The 18,170-nt window shown below is 41.0% G+C and overlaps 1 protein-coding gene across 1 annotated transcript in view; it reads right to left on the reverse strand.

Moving 5' to 3' along the window:
• Nucleotides 1-3,698: 3,698 nt before the first annotated feature.
• inf2 (inverted formin 2) overlaps nt 3,699-18,170 on the reverse strand; it is a 59,953-nt gene continuing 45,481 nt past the window's right edge. Inside the window, 7 exon segments of the mRNA XM_041214192.1 lie at nt 3,699-4,078; nt 4,174-4,243; nt 4,245-4,279; nt 5,167-5,237; nt 12,406-12,506; nt 13,657-13,738; nt 13,823-13,929. Of these exon segments, the coding sequence (XP_041070126.1) occupies nt 4,007-4,078; nt 4,174-4,243; nt 4,245-4,279; nt 5,167-5,237; nt 12,406-12,506; nt 13,657-13,738; nt 13,823-13,929 (538 nt within the window). The 3' untranslated portion in view covers nt 3,699-4,006.

Raw genomic sequence — 18,170 nt, forward strand, 5'->3', positions numbered from 1 at the left:
CTATGTTCTCCAACCCCTGCAATATCAGGAGGTGTCTTGGATCTCATCATGGAGTGCCCGGAAATGTTCACTTCCAAATTTCTCGGTCAATGATTTTTCATAACAACCCCAATCTGTTCCATAATAGAGATAGCACTTATACAATAGCTCAGGAAGCAGTAGCCCCACGTTTTGACCTAAAACTGCATCCAGTATTATAAGAGAAAATCTGTGTGTGAAGTATTAATTTGCATGGAAGTTTCATTGCAGTGACTTCAGGTATAGCCAGGTACAGTTATTAGAAAATATCAGGATAACAGGAAGTATGGGCACAGTACTTTTCAGAAGCAGATGGGAGCAAAGGTTTAGCAACCATTATTCTGCATTGCACCTTATTTGGGAGAAAGGCAGAGGAAAATTGATACAATTGTCTCATGAATTGCATATATGGAGGTGCTTGTGTAAGAGTGCTCTGAGACTTGCAGTTAGTCAAAAGGTGTTGTGTCTACAACCAGTAAACAAAAGATAATCTAAGAGTGAGTTCAAAAAGGACATCAAAAGAAACAGTAAGGTATTTTACATATATATCATTGAAGAAGAATTATTAAAATTAAAGTGGGTTAGAGGAGAGAACTGTTAATTTTTAGATGATCAAAAACAGGGAACATATTTATTTTACATTGAGCTTTGCTAAAGAGAAGTGTATCAGAAAGAATGTGAATCCTGAAGTTATTGTGAGGTGACTGATGTGTTGGAAAGAAGGAACTTTTTAGGAAATTAGTTAAGTTGAAAGCAAAGGAAGGACTAGGGCCCAACAAGATGCATCCTATGGTTCTGGGCACAGAAATTGCAGAAGCCCTAGAAATTATGGGCAACGTCTTATCCTAACAGACCCCATGCAGCAGGGAAGTCGGTTACGGGTCAGAAAAGTATAGGGGAGTCTGAACACACATTTGGAGGAATTTAGTACCTCAAACTGTGAACAGGCTAGGAGGTGGGGTGGAGGGGAAAGGCACAGGATGGAGAGCTCGTTGTCTTCCCAATTCTGCTTGATTAAATCAGAGGTGGGCCTGCCCTAGGCCAGATGAGGCCTTTAGTGGCCAATTAAGGGTCATTCATGGGCTTAATCTCACCACTGCTGCTATTCTACCTGGCAACCTGCCTGCCGACTCAAGGATGTCCTCCTGTTCATGTACCCTCTCTTCCATGTAGGGCCCTGATGGCGGCAAGGGCTAACCCTCCACACTTCACATCAACCCCTCTCCCCTCACTTATCGAGGCCTGCCTGACTAGTCCTGGCGAAGCTGCCCCACATACCTCTCCTTCAAGCCTCCAGCAATGCTCCTCATCCCAGCCCCTGTTCCAGTGGGTGACCATTGTCCCTGGTGGCTGTGTCAGGTGAGAAGACCATCTTTTCACCCATGTGTATGAAAAGATGGGAAGGAAGGGGATGCCTTTGCACATCAGGGGCACCTCCTCCCCTGACTAGTCAGGCAGGCCTCGATAAGTGAGGGCAGAGGGGTTGATGTGAAGTGTGGAGGGTTAGCCCTTGCCGCCATCAGGGCCCTACATGGGGGAGAGGGTACATGAACAGGAGGACATCCTTGAGCCGGCAGGAAGGTTGCCAAGTAGAATAGCAGCAGTGGTGAGATTAAGCCCATAAATTAAGCCTCCCTACTTGGCCTCCAAAACCCACCCCCCGCCCCCTCCCAAAGGGTGTTTGATCCCTCCCTGCCCTAAAAGCTGGGGCCTGGTTTCCAGGGTCATCTTCCTGGGGCCTCCTTGCAGTCCTGAAATGCCCACTAGTGACTTCTGGCATTGCTGGAACTGCAAGAGGAGCTAGCAAATCTGATTGGCTGGCAGCGCTTGAGGGCAGGACTTCCTTCCACTGAGGGGTAGAAGTCCCACTCTCAGCTCGTTAAGGCTGCCCCTGGAATGTCATCACCGCAGGGCAGCCTTATTTAAAGTTGGTCGGTTTGGGACTGACTTTTCCTCCACCCCCACCCCCCCACCCCACCATTAAGATTTCATCTAAACAATCTCTGCATTCCTGCACTAACAGTCATGTCCAACATCTCTCCTCTTCCTCCACTGTGTCTGCCAAAAGGCCAACATTGACATTTGTGTCAACAAGTATTGCAGTCCATCAGTAAAACAGCACCACTTCCTCGTATTAAAATTTCAAAACTCACAGCTCTGGATCATGACCAGGACTCCCAGAGACAGGCACACATTCTTCTTCCCTTATTTTGGCATCCTTAAGAGGGGTGATATAAAAAGTTTCTAACAGTGGTCTGCATCCTTTTTGGGCCTAAAACTTTATTTTTCAGAATAAAACATAAACCTTATATTTAATGAATAAATTTGTTAATACTAAGCCTCTAAACTTACTGCTATAATCATTTGGTTCATTTTTCCTGATTGCTCCTTGCATAGCAAGTTGTTGCTCTCTTCTCTTAATTTTGGCTGTTTTTTTCTTTTCTTTGTTTATTATCCTACATTCAGAATTAGAAAGAATTACACAAGTGTGGCAGAGGAGTAGCTCTAAGGAAAGTAAGCCAGTTAGTCACTTTTTGTGCCAATATTACAATTTTGCTTACCTTTATTGCTTGCAAGAACAGTTCTCTGAATGTTTTGATTGTGACAAAAAATTCATCCAGTGAAAACTTATTTTGATGTTCACAGAAATATTCAGCCACCTGGTTTCTTTTGTACGATATAGCCTTCAGAAGATTCTTGAGCTCCTCAAATGTAGTGAGACCTAGCTGGCAATTAATTCTTGTTAATAGTGGAACATTATAAATGTGATTTTGAGGAAGTTAACTTAGCGTTGGATATTAGCTTACCTGAATTGGAATTCTGAATTGTAATTTCACATCATCCAAAGATGAGGCAATGTCAACACTGATCTTCTCCAAACGGTGTGAAATGCTGCTTACTTCAGACTGGATTGAGTCAACTTTAATACTGCAGAGAAACCAGTCAGAAGTTATAAAGATCTCTCAGTGCTGTTCAAGCCACATCTTTTTCACACTAAGGGGGCAGGGAGGGAAGGATTTTATGGGGCCTGCAAATGTGGGAAATGGGTTTCACCACTGGAAAGCTTCCCCCACCACATGATTGCACGTGTCTCCCCTGCACGCCACTGTACTTTGAATTTAATTGGAATTGCATGGGAACCAGCAAAAAGCAAGAGAGTGAAATTGGCAACCACTTCCTGTTCCATCACCAGGAACGGCACGCCATAATTAAAATTCTACTCTTAGTAATCAGTAAAAACATTGCACAAATTTGCAAGGTTCCAGTTATAAAGTTACAAAATACAGGTTTAATCCTGTATTATTTTTAGTGTGGTACAGAAATACTGCTGTAATCCTTAAAGATCTGTACTCTATTTGAAATTTGTTCAGTTACAGCAAGTTGCAGTGCTTTGTCCCATGAGATAATAGGACACAGATTTATATCCATGATTTTCCCCTGATCAATTATTTAACATTATTGGCAGCACTGATTGAAAGCCAGGCATTTCCTCAAAGGGAGGGATGAAAAATTACCCTGAGCTACTTTTACATATCTGGTGACTGGCTGTTGTTGTGGCACCTTCACACCACCCTACGGTGTGAAGAAGTGGAAGAATTCACAGGCTGATTATCCATAATAATTTTTATACCAGCCGATACAGTGATTTAGGCCTAGGCAGTGGGAGGGTAGTAGTAATATGTAGTGACTTTACCAAAAAAATAGAAACAGGTTAACTGTTTGGTCAGTCATTTTGGGGGGAAAAAGTTTGTTACATTGGGGAGGAGGGGGAGGCAGTTTAGGTTTGAAATAAAACATCACGTTACCCTTTGAATGCATGTCTGAAATCAAGAACTATTCATGCACAAATGAGTTTTTGAACATTTGTAGCTGGACGTCGAATGCATACCCCCACCATGCAGTTCAAGTAAAACCTAGTGTATTGAGTGTGGTTATTGGTTGTGTGCTAAAGGTACCATGGTCATTGCCAGCTGACAACTTAAAATTCCTACCTTGCTGCTTTTGATGCTGATTTGAGGTCATCAGGAAGATTTAGGAGGCCTGGATAGGATTTTTCAACCTCCAGTTATAAGGAATCAAGTGAAAAATGCAGTGTAACACTTGAAATACAAAAATTTTCACATATCTGATTCATAACATGAAATGCTACTGTACCTCCACAGCATAATGTAGTAATGTGGCTTGTGGCTGGTTTGCTTTTGTCTCTTTCAGCTTAATCAGTGTTTATTTTGAACCCATCTGCATTTCCTGTGGCACTACCCTGATACCAGAAAAAGATGTGGTGAACTCACTTGATAATGTATTCTGCTTTTTACAACTTTCCAGTAATAAAAAAAGTGCTACTTTATGTTTGCTACTTTACAACATTGACTACAATTCAAAATTACTTTGGGATTTCCTGAGGCTGTGGAAGGTGCTATAGGATTATATATAAATGCAAGTCTTTATCTGTTTTTACCCCCCTGTTTCAGTAAATCCCCTATATTTTAGGGAAAATTTGTCTTTGCCACATTTGTGTACACTCTTGTGTAAAATATCTTTTTGCAACAATAAGACACAAATTGTTACTAGTGCAAATGTTGCCCCTCTGGAATGGTGCACTCCCAAATTTCTACTCCAGCTCATTTGAATAATTACACCTAGCTGCAAATGCAGCTTTGCCCTAGAGTAGGAAGAAAGCCAAATTAGACCAATAGAATTTCTAGCCAAGAGGCCCAAATAAAAGTGATGTACTCATTAAAATGCCTATACATGTGGGACAAACATTTATCTCAAATTTCATCAAGCTTGAATGGACAGCCAGTTCAGGTCCATGGAAAATTTGGGGCAGTATGCCTAAATGCACACTTCCCCCAAGTTATTTGCTCCCTCTGCACTCACCATACACTTGTACTGCAGTGCAAAAAGTTAGGAATTTCAGCACCAGTGTATTTTTTAAATTGATTGATTGGGAATTTTGAAAACAAGTTAATTTTTAAAAAAATAAAATTGAAAATCCAAACTTTAATAGCATTGCCCAATTTATGCAGGAATGTTCAATGTATATTTTCTGACTAGTTAATAAATTTGGTTAGTCATTATGAAAAAGTCTCCTGAGAAGTACTGCAAAAATTAATGACTTTTGTAACATTCACGTTTTATACATACATAGTTGAGAAAATTTCCAATTTTAAGAATCAGTTGACAGAACTGGGGTAGTCTTGAAGAAGACAGAAGATCTGTGCAAAAACAGAAAATGCAGAAAGTCATATCTCATGGCACTGTACACCATAACTCTAATTCAGGGTAGTTTTTTTTAACAGACCTGTTGGCTCCATAAACCTCTAGAGTACGTGCTTATGCTGGTATGAAGCAACTTCATTTTAGAACTGAAAACTAAACTGGCAGTATAAAATCAGAAGTAATTTTGGAGTGAAGCAGATTGAGACTAGCTGGAGGTGGTATTCCCGCACCATTTTGGTTTGATACAACATGGAGCGTAGGGTCACTGCTGGTGATTAGTGAATCAGGTTTGCAAAGAGCTTAGGATGTCAAATCATTTAAAGTTCCAACTACTGAGAGGCAGCTCTGTGTATGCATCTACTAAAGCAGATGCAAATCTCTTTCCTAAACAGGGTAGCTGGACCCTAGAACTTTTGTTCTCAGTCCAGTAGGTCTGTATAAGTATACAGCTGAGAGGTCATGTAGCAATAATCTATTAGGCCTTTTAAGATGTGCTGCTTCCACATATCCTTTAAATGGCCCAGGAACACAATAAGACAGAGATGGGTACTTTCTATGCCGAGTGTTTCCACATCTTCGATCTTGAATCATCTTGGAGGCTGGTACTAATCACTCAACATACCTTTTACATGAATAATGTTTTTAAATTTTTCCTCTAGCTCTTCAAATAATATTGAAAAACAACCAAGCAAATACTAAAGTGAAACATTAGGAGACATTTTACTGGGTCTGAACCCAGGTGTGCTGATGCATCTCGGCTCACCGGTGATGGAAATCTGAGCCCTTGTGATCACAGAGGAGCTTATGGCAGGACGTCATTTAATATTTGGGGGCATTCATGCAGCAGCTCCTGGACAACATTCAGGCCTGGGCTGATAAGAGACAGATAACGTTTGTGTCTGAAGTGGGGTAACTGATTAGGGTATTAAATGCTTTATAATGGACAAATGTAGTTTAGAACCTCTTTCTAAACATGATGGGAAATATAGCCAACACATAAGCCTGATGGGTATATAGTCAGTACTGTGGAAACCTAACTAACAATCACGTCATAAAACTAATGACCTTCACAAGATGGGTAAACAAATGTTAGGGTGATCAGAGCACAGACTATGAGGTGTTAGATCCTAGGCATTCCCAGCCTCCCAGTGAGATAACAGAGGACATCGCCAGCCTGAATAATTCTGTATGTAACTGGAGGTTGTACTACGCGGTATAGTGAAATGTGATAACTAAAAGATATAAATATGGTCCTCAGCCTTTGTATCAGAGAGACACCCTGTAGAATCAGATAAAAGCAAAATACTGTGGATACTAGAAGTCTGAAATAAAAACAGAAAACACTGGAAAAAATAAGCAGGTCAGGCAGCATCTGTGGAGAGAGAAACAGAGTTAACATATCGAGTCTGTATGACTTCTTCAGAGCACTGAAGAAGAGTCCTATGGACTCAAAACATTAACCTTGTAGAATCAGGCTGTGTCTTCCCAGCATATGCTTGTAAATAAAGTCCTTGGTTACTTGGAGCTTACAGACTCGGGAGTGGTAATTTTTTTCACACAACATGCCACACTAGTGCCAGGCAATGACCATCTCTGACAAAAGAAAATCTAACCATCACCTCCTTGGCATTACCCTTGCAGAATCCCCACTATCAACATCCTAGGGGGGTTACCATGTACCAGAAATCTAGAGAGACCATCCACATAAATACTGTGGTTACAAGAGCGGGTCATAGGCTGGGAATTCTGTGGTGAGTAATTCCTCCCAACTCTCTAAAGCCTGTCCACCATCTACAAAACACAAGTTGAGAGTATGATGGAATATTTCCCATTTGCCTGGATGAGTGCAGTTTCAAAAGCATGCAAGAAGCTTGACACCATCTGGTACAAAGCCGCTCGCTTGTTTGGCACCCCACCCACCACCTTAAATATTCAGTCCCTCCACCACTGATGCACAGTGGCTTCAGTGTTTACCATCGTGCTGGAGTTTTTTGCTGAGGCTTAATGAAGTTAATGCTGTTGATGTGGTGTACATGGACTTCCAAAAGGCATGTGATAAAATGCTGCACAACAGACTTGTGAGCAGAGATATAACTCATGGAATAAAAGGTTCAGTAGAAACATAGATGTGAAATTGGCTGAGTAACAGGAAACACAGTAGTGGTTAATATATTTATTTTTTGGACTGGAGCAAGGTTTGTGGTGGAATTCCCCCAGGGATCATTGTTAGGACCCTTACTGTTCCTGATATATATTAATGATCTAGACCTTGGTGTACAGGGAACAATTTCAAAATTTTCAGATGATCTGAAACTTAGAAAGATTGTGGACAGTGAGGAGGATATTGTAGAACTTCAAAAGCATATAGACAAGTTGGTGGAATGAACGAACAAGTGGCAGATGAAATTTGATGCAGAGAAGTGTGAATAATTTTGGTATGGTAGGAAGAATGCGGAGAGACAATATTAAATAAAGGATACAGTTCTGAGGTGGTACAGGAGCAGAGGGACCTGGTTGTACATGTGCATCAGCCTTTGAAGTTGGCAGGACAGGTTGAGAGCACAGTTAATAGAGCATACAGCATCCTAGGCTTTACTAATAGGGACATAGAGTACAAAAGCAAGGAGGTTCTGTTAAACTTGACACGATGAGCTAAATTACCTCTTTCAGCGCTGTAACCATTCTGCGATCTCCAAGGTGCACTGCAGGCACTCACTAAGGTTCCTTTGACAGCACCTTCCAAACCTCTGACCTCTACTACCTAGAAGAGCAAGAGCAGAAGACTCATGGGAACACCACTACCTGGGACTTAATCTCCATTCCTTTATTGTGGCTGGGTCAAAATTCTGGAACTGCCATCCTAACAGCATTGTAGATGGTAGATGGACCTACACCAGATGGATTATGAAGTTTCAAGCAGGAGGCTCACCACCACCTTCTCAGGGGTAAATAGAAATTAGCAATAAATGCTGGCCTTGTCAGCGATGCCCATTAAGGAATGAGGAAAACTTGTGAGCAAGTGTTGAGATCCCTAGGTGGATACAGTGTTAAAGGCACAAGAAATTATGGAACCACTACAGGGCATAAATTTTAATGGCCATCTGAAGAAACTTATGCATTTGAGACTCTGGGAGGGATTATAGAGGAAGCAAAGTTAACCGAAGCAAAATGAATCCTGGAACTTGCTGTGAGAAGCCCAAGAGAATACATTTGTCCAGTTTGTATTGCCAGATCTATTTTTTAATTTTAAGTGCCATGGAGGATTAATGGTTGAATTAAGTCATCATCATGTCAAAAAGGCGGACTGGTAAATGCACTCTTCTTTGGTGATGGGACAATGGTGGAGCTGCTAATTGGTGTGAAGGAAGAATGTCATGTTTCCCCAACTGGAAGGAAATTATGCAGATGGTGAAATTTGAATCCAATAAAAATCTGGAATTAAAAGTCTAATGATGACAATGAAACCATTGTCAATTGTTGTAAAAACCCATCTGGTTCACTAATATCCTTTAGGGGAAGGAAATCTGCAATCCTTACCTGATCTGGCCTACATGTGACTTCAGACCCACAGCAATGTGGTTGACTCTTAAATGCCCTCTGAACAAGGGCAGTTAGGGATGGGCAATAAATTCTAGCCGAGCCAGCGATGTCTACATCCCATGAATTAATTTTTTTAAAATTCAGAACTGGTATGCAGAGCATGGCATGTGATAGCTGAAACAATAAATTCCTCCAGCATTATCCGCAGGACATGATTATATTGCAGAAAGATATTCAATGACCCTCACCAAAATGGAGAATGTTAGCATGAAAAGTTCTGGCTGCAATCAGTGGCAAGTTTATAACACTGTGTGCACCTACAGTTAATCCCCTCAATTTTCATTATAGAATGTCCAGATTGTATGTGAGCAGATGCAAAGAATCCTTCAGATTAATGCCTGATTTTCTGGAAGTTGTCTTAATGCCTTTGTTCTCAGTAATTCTGCCCTGAGCTCATCAAAGAAGATAGTTAAGCAACCAGATGACTTGTGAGTGACAGGCAATTGAGAATGCACATACACATCTCATTGACTAGATAGAGAATACCACTGAGATGTGAAAGTAGCAATTTTGCTATAATAAAAGCAGAAAATGCTAGAAATATTCAGCAGGCCAGATGTCATCTGTGGAGAGAGAAACAGAGCTAACTTTCATAAGAACAGGGAAAAGTTAGAAAAATAATAGATTTTATTGCTGAAAAAAAAGACATACTGTCAAAACTTTTAGTCTTGCACTCATCAGAACAGATGCAAGAACACCAAATTTCAAAGGGAACAATTTATACTGCATGCTTCAAAGTTTTGACAGCATGTCCTTTTTTCAGTAATACTCCAGTTCTGTATTAACAAGCAATGATTAATAGGTTTTAAGCAAGGGATAGCAGGAAGGGGTGAAGAGAACGCAAGGGACAGTCTGCCAAAGGTTGGAAGACAGGGGAGATTAAGTTGTAAAGGGGTTGGTGGTGTAAGGCCAAAGAGAGTGGTAATGGGACAAGTGAAGAAAGAAAAGATGTGAGAACAAGACCTTACAAACTCAACATTGCGTTCAAGAATTTCAGACCTTAATCTTGGTCCCATTTTGTTTTCTTCTTCTTTTACTCTTGTTTTTCTTTCTCTTTTGCTTTTGGAAGTCAGTTGTTCATCATTTTGCCATTCATACCTCCTGTCGACACATCTTTTGTTTCTTTACTTTTCCCAATACCACTCCCTTTGGTCTGGCTCTTGGCATTTAATCTCAGCTGTCTTTCACCCTATCACAGATCTTCCCATTAGTTCTTTTCCCACCTTTCCCCTTTTTACTTGCTTAAACCCTGTTACATTTCTAATCTTTCCCAGTTCTTGTGAAAGATTATTGCTCTGATTCTCTTTACAGATGCTGCCTGACCTGTTTCAATATTTCCAGGATTTTCCATTTCAGATTTCCAGCTTCTGCAGTATTTTGTTTGAGCATTTTTGCTACCTTGATAAATCAGGAGGGAATCTAAAATATAATCCCGCATGTGTCCTACATCGCAATAGCAAGTTGTGCCATGCTCAATTCTCCCACTCAAAGGAGCTTAGATATTCCATCTATTATCCCTTGCAGCTACTTTCAGTGATCAATAGTGATCCTACTCATGCTTCACACCTTGGGTTGAATTTTCCCCCCCTTGGGGGGGAAGTTGATGGGCAGGCACGTACGGGCGCACTTCCGATCAGCACCCCCAATCGGAGGTGCGGCGCCATTTTATGTGGGTGGGCCATTTAAGACCTGCCCAGCATTATGTCCACAGGGAAGCGCTATGTGCTCACTGTACGGGCGGGGCGGAGGGATTCCTAAAGTCGAGAGTGCGCTCTTTTGCACATGCGCACAAAAGAGTGCACTCATCTCCCTGAGGCTAAGTGCAGCCTCAGGGAGATCGCCTCTAAATGTAAAAAAGCTAAAAATAGAAAAATAAAATTTCCCTAACATGTCCCCTCATGTGACAATGTCACATGAGTTGGAACATGTTCATAATTTCCAAAATATCTTTATTAAAATTTTTAAAACCCTACATGAAACCTCATCCTGCCTGTGGATGGGGTTTCATGCTTTCTCTAGTTCCCGCTGGGGCTCCTGGCCTGCACACCAATCCTAAGGTTGGACGGGCAGGTCCACTAATTACTTTAATTGCTCTGTCAATGACCTCAATTGGTAGGCCATTGACAGGCCAGCGGGCGGCTGCTGATTTTGCTGCGTCCCTGCCTTCCTGAAAATTTAAATGGGGCGCAGTGACATTGGGAGTTCCGCCCGACATCACCATGCATCATTTTACGCACTGGCAAGCAGGCCCCACCCCCGCTCGCCGACGGTAAAATCCAGCCCCTAGAATTTACTTTCTGATTAAACATGCCTTTCTTTTTCCTGGTCCAGTACTTCTCTGAGGTGCAATCTGTGAATATCGTGAGAGATGATTAATTGCTCTATGTTACAAAAGGCTCATAGATTTGAGGTGGCTGCCCTCTCGTGGTATCTTGGTCATGCAGATTTCAGCTCTTGATCTTCTGTTTGTCGTCATCTCCAACCTGCCATCTGTACACAGCTGTGTGATAGATAATGTCAAAGATGCACTGCTGTCCTGAGGAACAGAAGTATCATGTACTTGGCTGCATCCTCTGCTATTCTACAATGCTCTGGACCTGACAGGTCTGCTGACAATTATTAGAAGCTGCAAACTCTGAGCGGCATTGCCTGTAGCCCAGTCCCAAGAGGCTAAAATCTAATCTGATCCCGTCCTGCAAGCAGGATTACCTTGTATTTCCATGGAGAAGGAGGTAACTAGTGATACAAAAGCAAAATGCTGATAAAAAAGTGAAATCCATGCCTGTCGCCTTCCCGCTGCAATGCCATCTTGTCAGCAGCAAGCAGATGGCAGACAGTTCACCTGCCTAAACCCCAACTGAGCCACCTGAGTGACCAATTAAATGCCTCTTGCTATCTCTGCTGGTATTTTACCAGTAGCTGGGGTACCATCCTATTTGGGCATTCTTTGGCCTGCAGAGGTGGCAATGGCTGCTCCTCCTTTGCTTACCATCCACCATCCCATCACCCAGGACTGTCTGACTAGCCCTGGCACCCCAGACCCCATTTGCCTGGTGATAAACGTGTCTGTCCATCCTCCTCCAGGTACAGCCTGAAAGGTGGCCCCCATAACCGGTGACATCCCTGAGACAGTGGAGCTACCAGCCTTCTGAATGGGTGGCAACTCTTGGGGGGGTTGTGGAGGGGAAGAGTGGTGGCCATTTTAATAGGGCAGTTGATGAGATGCAGTCCAGAGCCTCTGTTTACATCTCTGTGAAGCACTTTTCTACATTATAGTTGCTATATAAGTGCAAGATGTATTAATAATCTCACACTGAATTCATTAAGAAAAACATTCATTAAGGAATGCATTTATCCTGATTTCATTACTTGCATAGAGAATTTTTGATATTTTAAACAATGATTTTGAATTAACCATTTAATTTGCAGACTGCTCTATAATTAGATGTTACATCATTTTAACTATTATCAAGTCATAATTATGCGACAAGCTAGAAAACCAGGAACAAATATTTTGAGAAAAATAAACATTTTTATAGTTGAAGTAGAACATATAATACTCACCTTCACATGCCTTTTTGATCAATTCTGCATTTAGTCGGTGAAAGTTTTGTAAAACTATTATGTCTTCACATGACAGCAAGTAGTCAATCTGTAGCTCATAGCTGTTGGAATGATAACAAATTAATATATGACATAGTTCTTAATTGTCTGATTTTCTCATTCCCTTGGTAAAATTGAAAATGTATCTAGAATGGTGCATTGACACATTTGCACCATTCAGAGATCAGGCAACACTGAATGTTGCTGGGGAGGAGGGTGTGAGGAGGTATAGAAGGGAAGAGGCTGCAGTACATTTGATGCTCCGATGCATGTGGTGATTGTCTGACAGAATGTGGATTCGTGTCAGCCCTACTCGAAAGTTTTCATATCATTTGACATAATTTGCATTCAACAACATTCATTTGATGTCAACTGCCCTCAATTGCAATTGTTTTGCCTTCATTTGAAATGTGTTGTTCTCAAATGCAATCATATTGTCATCATTTGATATCACATGCATTCAGAAGCAATCATTTGGCTATCATTCTGTTTCATTTTCACTAAGAACTGACCATTTAGCTATCATATTCACTCAGAACCATACTTGTGATGTCAAATGACAGTTATCAACTGACATCATTGTTATTAATTGCCATCCTGCAGTGATCACAGCAAAATATGATTATATATACAGCCAAAATTTTCCTAAGTCCGAGCTGATTATGTATGCAGTGTGTAGGGTCACACCCCGTCCACACCCCTTCCCACACCCCTAACCAACCTCTTGCTCCCCCTCCCTTCTCTCCCCGCTCCCCACACTCCTTATTACCCTCCCCAATTCCATTCTTATGTCCCTCCCCTTCTCTCCTCCCTTCTTCCCCTCCAACTTCTTTCCCCCCTCTCCTGCCTTACTCCTCTCCCCCTCCCCTCTTTCCCCTGCCCCATCCCCTCTTTCCCCCTCCCCTCTTTCCTCTCCCCTCTTTCCCTCTCCCCCTTCCACCTTCCTCCTCCCCTTTCCCCTGGCCCTTTCCTCTTCCCCCTCCCCTCCTTACCCCTCTCCTCTTTCCCCCCATCCCCTCGATTCCCTTCTCCCACCTCTCCGCCCCTCCCCTCTTCCCTCCACAGAAATCTCCTGTTTGGTTATTGGTAGTACCTCCCTCCAAATCTAAAGAGGAAAGTAAATAACACATGGAGAGAGGGCAGCAGATAAGGTAATCATATTTTCAATTTTCCAATGTTATATCATTGGTATTTATAATGTTACATACATACCAGGGCACATTGAGAAGGCAAAGGTAGAAATGGCCTCCATTTGCTAATTTTCCTTTTTTTTCTTTGTAAAGTATTATGTTTTCTCTCTCTAAGTGGTAAATTAAAATGTTACAATAATAAATGTATAAATAGCAAAATAAAGTATTAAGACTGCACTCAAACTTGCTTATTTCATGTTCTTCTGGCAGCAGTTTCTTAAGTTGCTTCAAAACTTCCACATCAGATTTAGATTTGCTACCCTTTTGGATCATGTCTGCTAGTTCTTCATTAGAACTGTAAATATATTAAATTGAAATCATGGTATTAATTATGTGGTGATCAATGTTGGGTTCGCTACTTGCAAAACCTGGGAAAAGGTACAAAAAAAGATACCACAACTAAGAAGATGCCAAGGTGAGCTAAATTCAATGGTTCCATTTATCAAGTATAGGGCCCATATAATGCCACATTGTTACATGTTCACCAATGGCCCATCTCACAACTCATTTACTGCTGACCATGCAAACCCATATGGCACAAATTACAGCTGCTTCAACATACGATTAAAAACTTGACACGTCACATCTTCAAAGATCTTCATACTTAAGAGTATTTTGACACAACTTAATTGCATGATGAACTATCAATTATTGAGACCCAGATTGGGCTACAGCTTTAGCACATGTCTGGGCTGTGTGCTCTTTCAGCTTATAACGTGTCAAGACTTCCTCACAAGTTGCGAAACAAGATGGGACCTAACATAAGGCAAAAGGTCCAAACAGGAGGAGAGTATATGGCAAAGTCACACAGAATAACCCTGTCTATAAGATCATCAAAGAGGTAAAATAAGGTGAAGTCACAGATCTCCCCTAATCTATGACAGAACACTATCCATCTTATCTCCCTTTCCATTTACTCAACAGTCAGACATGCACACAACTGCAAAAATATTTATGGTCCTGTAACAGCTTCTGTTGCAAGCTGTGTCAAGATGCCAAACCTGGCTCACTGAGTCTGAATGTAATGGGTTCAATTCCCAATTCAGAGGTTTGAGCAGGCACTTCAGTACAGTACTGAGGAGATGCTGCGCTCTTGGAGCTGTTGAAGTTCTGTCATTATTTGAAGAAGAGCAGGGGCGTTCTAGTTTCCTGGTCAACAAATATCCCTCAACTTACATCACCAAAAACAGATTTTCTGGTCTTTTATATCATCACCCTTTCTGAAACCTTGTTGCATACCAGTTTACAACAGTAACTATGGTTTAAAAGTACTTGATTAGCAATCATTCACATTGGGACATCCTGCAATCATAGAAGAGAATATATAAATGCACAATCTTTGTCAGAAATAGGAAAGGAACATTTGTCATAGTTATATCATAGGTAAGTCTGAATCAGCAGCCTTTCGGTATACTCAGTTGTATAAGAGAAGATAACTACTCACAACACAGAATCCATCACACTAAGATCAGCAGTAGTGCCTACACACCTTCTGGAGGATCCAATTACCATAAGAACATAAGAAATTGGAACAGGAGCAGGCAATTCGCTTTGAGTCTGCTTCTTCCATTCAATAAGATCATGGGTGATCTTTTATCGTAGTTAAACACTATTCCATACTATCTCCTGATGCTCTTAGTATCCAAAAATCAGTCAACAACTGAACATCCACTGCTCTCTGTGGTTGTGAATTCCAAAAGTTCACAGCCATTGGACTGAAGATATTTCTCTTCATTCCTAAATGGCCAAACCAATATTCTGAGATGGTCACTTCATATTTCTCTGCATTAAATTTCATCTGCCACATGTCCCCCCCATTCCACCAGACTGTCTATGTTCTTTTAAAGTTCTACACTATCCTCCTCACTGTTCACAATTCATCCAAGTTCACATTGCCAACAAATTTTGAAATTGTGTCCTGTACACCAAGTTCTAGGTTATTAATATACATCAGGAAGAGCAGGGATCCTAACACTAACCCCTGGAGGAGCTCTACTATAAAACTTTCTCCAGTCCAAAAAACATTTATTGACCACTACTCCCTGTTTCAAGTCACTCAGCCAGTTTCATATCCATGTTGTTACTATCCCTTTTATCCCATGAGCTCTAACTTTGCTCACAGGTTGGGATTAGTAGATTTTTATGGTTTGTTGATAATAATCATTCTGTAATATTTTTCTTATGAAACTGTAATAACTGAAAAGCATGATGGTTTGCTTTGCTGAAAAATGTCATTTTCTCAATGTTGGAATATATGTGTGTGTGTGTGAGAGAAACCACTCACTGAGAAAGAGAAAGTTATGCAGGTTGAAACTTTGCAGGCTTTAACATATTTTATGCTTGTAAATTTAGAACTAATAATATATTATGTGCACTAATATATGGAAGTCTATTTGAGTTAATGCTTATTTTATTATGAATTTTCCAAGGCTATACTCTGTTAAACACCTTTCTGTAGCAACAATGGAAGAGATAAATGGAGACCTTAAGCCCTTAGCGCTTGCTTGCAGAAAATAAAAGATAAGATAAACATGAAACTGAAAATTTGGCGAATTTGAGCTATTAACAGAAATGTGAATATTAGAACCTTTGGAAAAACAACAAACACTTGCTGGTGCCTATGTGTTGGGGCATAAGGGTCTATGGACGATCAATGACACCAACTTGATCCAGTCACATTGGCCAAGACAGAATATTGTGAGAAATGGATGTTTTTTAAAAATATTTTTCAGGAGTATCGTGTTATTCTGTGAAGAAGGCTGTATGTGAGTGTGTGAGTGTGTGTGTGTGTGTGTATGTGTGTGTGTGTGTATGATTTAATTAAGCTGGGCAGAGATTAATAGGAGACAGAGTATCTGGGGGGGGGGGGTGGGTTTAAAACATGAAAAAGATAGAGGTGTTAGGTTTGAGGTACAAGTAAATATGTTGGATCTAATATTTGCATTTTTAGAAAAGTTGAATTTGTTTGAATACCAGAGGGAAGTCAGAGATAACAAGAAACATGTTTGGATCTTGAAGGAGTTCCATAGGTAAACAGAAGTGGGGATATTATATTTTATTGATCCAAAAGCAAAGACAAAATAGAGACATGAAAGATTTTATATTTGAAAGGATTTGAGTTTCAAAGAGGTGCAAGAACAATGGAACCTGAGATGAAAGGGGAAAACAGATATTTTAGAGTTACTCTAGCTGTGTGCTATAGCTGTTGGAGCTTCAATTTGAGCTGCTGGGCTGGAGCTGTGAGATGTAGCCACTGGAGCAATGGCTGGAGCTCTGGGCTGGAGAGGATGCAGTTTGAATCAGCCACTTAGTCAAGCCAGAAAAGTCTTGGGCTGCAAAGAGCAGTTTTTTCCCTAAAGTTTGGGTTTCCACAGCAGAGTGGAAGCAAGTTTAAGGGGTTGAGTGGTATACCACTGTTGAAGTTACAACAGTTTACCTTGGGTAATATTACTAGATTTTTATAGTTAAGAATCTATAAGGGCATGTTGTCCGAAAGTTGTTTACTTGTGGGTCTGATCAAGTAGAAAGTCTTTTTAGGGGAAGGTTTTGTAAGACTAAGTTTAATTGTGTAACTTTAATCTTAAGTTTTCTTTTATTCTTGTTAATAAAACTTTTACTTTTAATTTTTAAAATCCCAAAGTGTTACTGGACTTCTTGCTGCTGAGATTCTCATTTTCAGAATACAAAAGAAAAGGCTATTGCCTATAAACCAAGTTTCCCTCTGGGATTTGGTTTGCACAGAAATTAGCATCGGTTTTGGTCATAACACTATAGTCTAATATGGCATGGCAAGGGTCTCTTGATGGAGATAAAACAGAGGGGCTACAAAACACCATTGTCACACATCTAGAGGACGAAGACAAACTCCGGTAACAGAAGAGAGCAAAAGAAGAAGAGAAGACTGTGCCCCAGAGAGGCTGGAAGCAAGAACCATTGGAGCTGAGTCTCACTGTATATTTATTGCTGTTATTAAGTTGTAACTTTGTGTTTCTGTATGATACTTAATAAACTCTCTGACTTGATTAAAAATCATGAATCTATACCTTGTAGGTCAGCATTAGTCAAGAATCCTGAGTGAGACAGGTCGGGGTATGCTCTGTCTCACATAGATTAATATATCCGGGGGACTCTCCCTCCGTGATATCTCACATATAAGTCTGTTGTGTGGTGCTCCTCAGATGCATTTTGGAAACCAATTCACCACATCAACAGCATTACCCTCAACAACCCCCTTGCTTTACCTCATCAAAAAACTCAAGCAAGTTAGTTAAGCAAGATTTGCTCTAAACAAATCTGAGCTGGCTTTCCTTAATTAACCTACATTTGCCCAGAACATTATTAATGCTTATTGCTGTAAACCTGCCTACCACTTGTCTTCAACTGTATCCTGCACCCCCTCTCTCCTGTAGTTTAGCATCCTCTGCTTTTCTGTCTCCTCCCCCACACTCTCACACTACCCCCCACCTTGCCAGTGCACACCGCACCCTCCCCCCCACCCCCACTCTCACAGTCACCCACAGCCCCCAAGTCCCCACC

The sequence above is a fragment of the Carcharodon carcharias genome, chromosome 20, assembly GCF_017639515.1.
Source record: "Carcharodon carcharias isolate sCarCar2 chromosome 20, sCarCar2.pri, whole genome shotgun sequence".
In the NCBI taxonomy this organism is placed as follows: Eukaryota; Metazoa; Chordata; class Chondrichthyes; order Lamniformes; family Lamnidae; genus Carcharodon; species Carcharodon carcharias.